Source organism: Emiliania huxleyi (genome assembly GCF_000372725.1).
Source record: "Emiliania huxleyi CCMP1516 unplaced genomic scaffold EMIHUscaffold_3838, whole genome shotgun sequence".
NCBI classification, from domain to species: Eukaryota; Haptophyta; order Isochrysidales; family Noelaerhabdaceae; genus Emiliania; species Emiliania huxleyi.
The window spans coordinates 1-1,856 of NW_005199091.1; the positions used below are offsets into that span (position 1 = coordinate 1).

Sequence of the window (1,856 nt, forward strand, 5' to 3'; positions counted from 1 at the left end):
CGTTGGGAGCGCTGCTGAGCCCTTTCCCTTCTCCGCCGCGCCGTCGGCCGCAGATCCGAGCGGGTAGAAGCTGGCTGTCGGGAGCAGGGGCCGCAGACAGAGCTCGACCTCGAAGCGCGAGAGGAAGTCGAGGCCGAGCAGGCCGCACTCGCCGCCGCCGGACGGCCGCTCGAGGGGAAGATCCATCACCACCGGCGCGAGACGGCCGCACGCAAGCCCGCCCGGCAGCGCCACCTCACCGAGGTCGACCTGCTCGAAGCCTCCCAGGCCGACCGCCGTGCCCGTGTCGGCAGTCGCTCGCACGCCGGTCGGGCGCGCGCCGAGCAGCCGCGCCGCTGCGGGGGTAAGCAGTGAGTTTGAGGCGGCCGAGTCGAGCAGCATCAGCAGCCGCGGGTCGGCGACGGAGGCGTCGTCAGCGGATGCCAAGCGGATGCCAACGTAGCGCTTGGAGTCGACGGTGACGCCTGCGCCCATCGCTCCTCTCGCAGCCTGAAGCAGCTCGAGAGGGACGCAGTGGCCGACTCCGGACGCCTCGGGCGCACGCTCGAGCAGCAGGCGGTACAGCTCCTCCTTCTCAAAGCAGCCCTCCGTCGACACTCCGAGGCGCCGAAGGCGAGCCTTGATCTCTGACGCCCGGAACGGCTTCGGCTGTGCTCGGGACAGAGCACTGGCGAGCGAAGTGAACGCAACGGAGACCCACACGGCGCAACGCATGCACAGGTACGAGTGTGTGGTCACCGCCGTCACCGCCGAAACACAATACCGCCGGCCGGTATCGTGAGAGCCGGCGGGCGAAGAAGAAAATGACGCTGCGCGCGCGCGCACTGGCACGAGAAGAAATGGCCGCTGGGTACGTACTTTTATTTAGCTTACTGGGAGAAAAGGGAGAGGGGGTTGTGTTCTCTAGGCCCCTAAGGGCCCTACGCGCGGCGTGAGAGCTCGGAAGCGAGCTTTGCACGGCGATCGAGGATGGCGCGGTTCACCCCCTTCACCGAAGCGATGGAGATGCGTTCCGCGTGGTGTGACACACAAACAAATGAGCCGCCATGCTCGCCGCAGCGCCTGCGCACACGTCACAAGCGCCATTTCAAGAGCCCACAGATCCGCCAGCTCTGGGCGAGGGCCAGCCGGGCACGTCAGCTCCCACCTTGCAGCAGCCCTCGCAGCAGCCCTCGCAGCCCTCGCAGCAGCCCTCGCAGCAGCCAGCGCAGCAGCCCTCGCAGCAGCCAGCGCAGCAGCCCTCACAGCAGCCAGCGCAGCAGCCCTCGCAGCAGCCAGCGCAGCAGCCCTCGCAACAGCCAGCGCAGCAGCCCTCGCAGCAGCCAGCACCCCCAGCCCTCCCCACTCCCTCATACGCTTACGGTGCCTCCAATGACTTCGTGGAACTCATGCAAGTCAACCAGTGTGGCGACATCCAGACGAGCACCACCCTCATCTTCTCACCACCACGAACCACGATGGGGCCGCTCACTGTGCAGGTTGCGGCTACCTATCCAGTGGCCCTTTGCATCGCCCACGACGGCACGCTTCTCGTCCCGAACCACGGCAACGACTCTGTCTTCCGAGACACCGACCTCGCGTCCCAGCTGGAGGGCCGCAACCTCTTCGAAGACGACACCCAAACCCTCCTCTCCCGCTTCACCATTATGAAACCCCCTGACAGCGCCCCCCTCTGGTCACTCCACAACCCTCCCACCTGAACCTCCCTCTCTCTCTCTCTCTCTCTCTCTCTCTCCCCTCTCTCTCTCTCTCTCTCTCTCTCTCTCTCTCTCTCTCTCTCTCTCTTTCTCTCTCTCCCTCCCTCTCTCTCTCTCTCTCTCCGTCTCTCCCTCTCTCCCTCTCTCTCTCTCTCTCTC

General features: G+C 65.8%; 1 protein-coding gene across 1 annotated transcript; it reads right to left on the minus strand.

Moving 5' to 3' along the window:
• Positions 1-108: 108 nt before the first annotated feature.
• On the minus strand, positions 109-714 carry EMIHUDRAFT_255744 (hypothetical protein; the record flags this gene model as incomplete). Its single annotated transcript, XM_005771464.1, has 1 exon — positions 109-714. A coding segment is annotated over one exon (606 nt), but the record flags the coding sequence as incomplete, so codon positions are not given.
• Between the last annotated feature and the right edge of the window lie 1,142 nt (positions 715-1,856).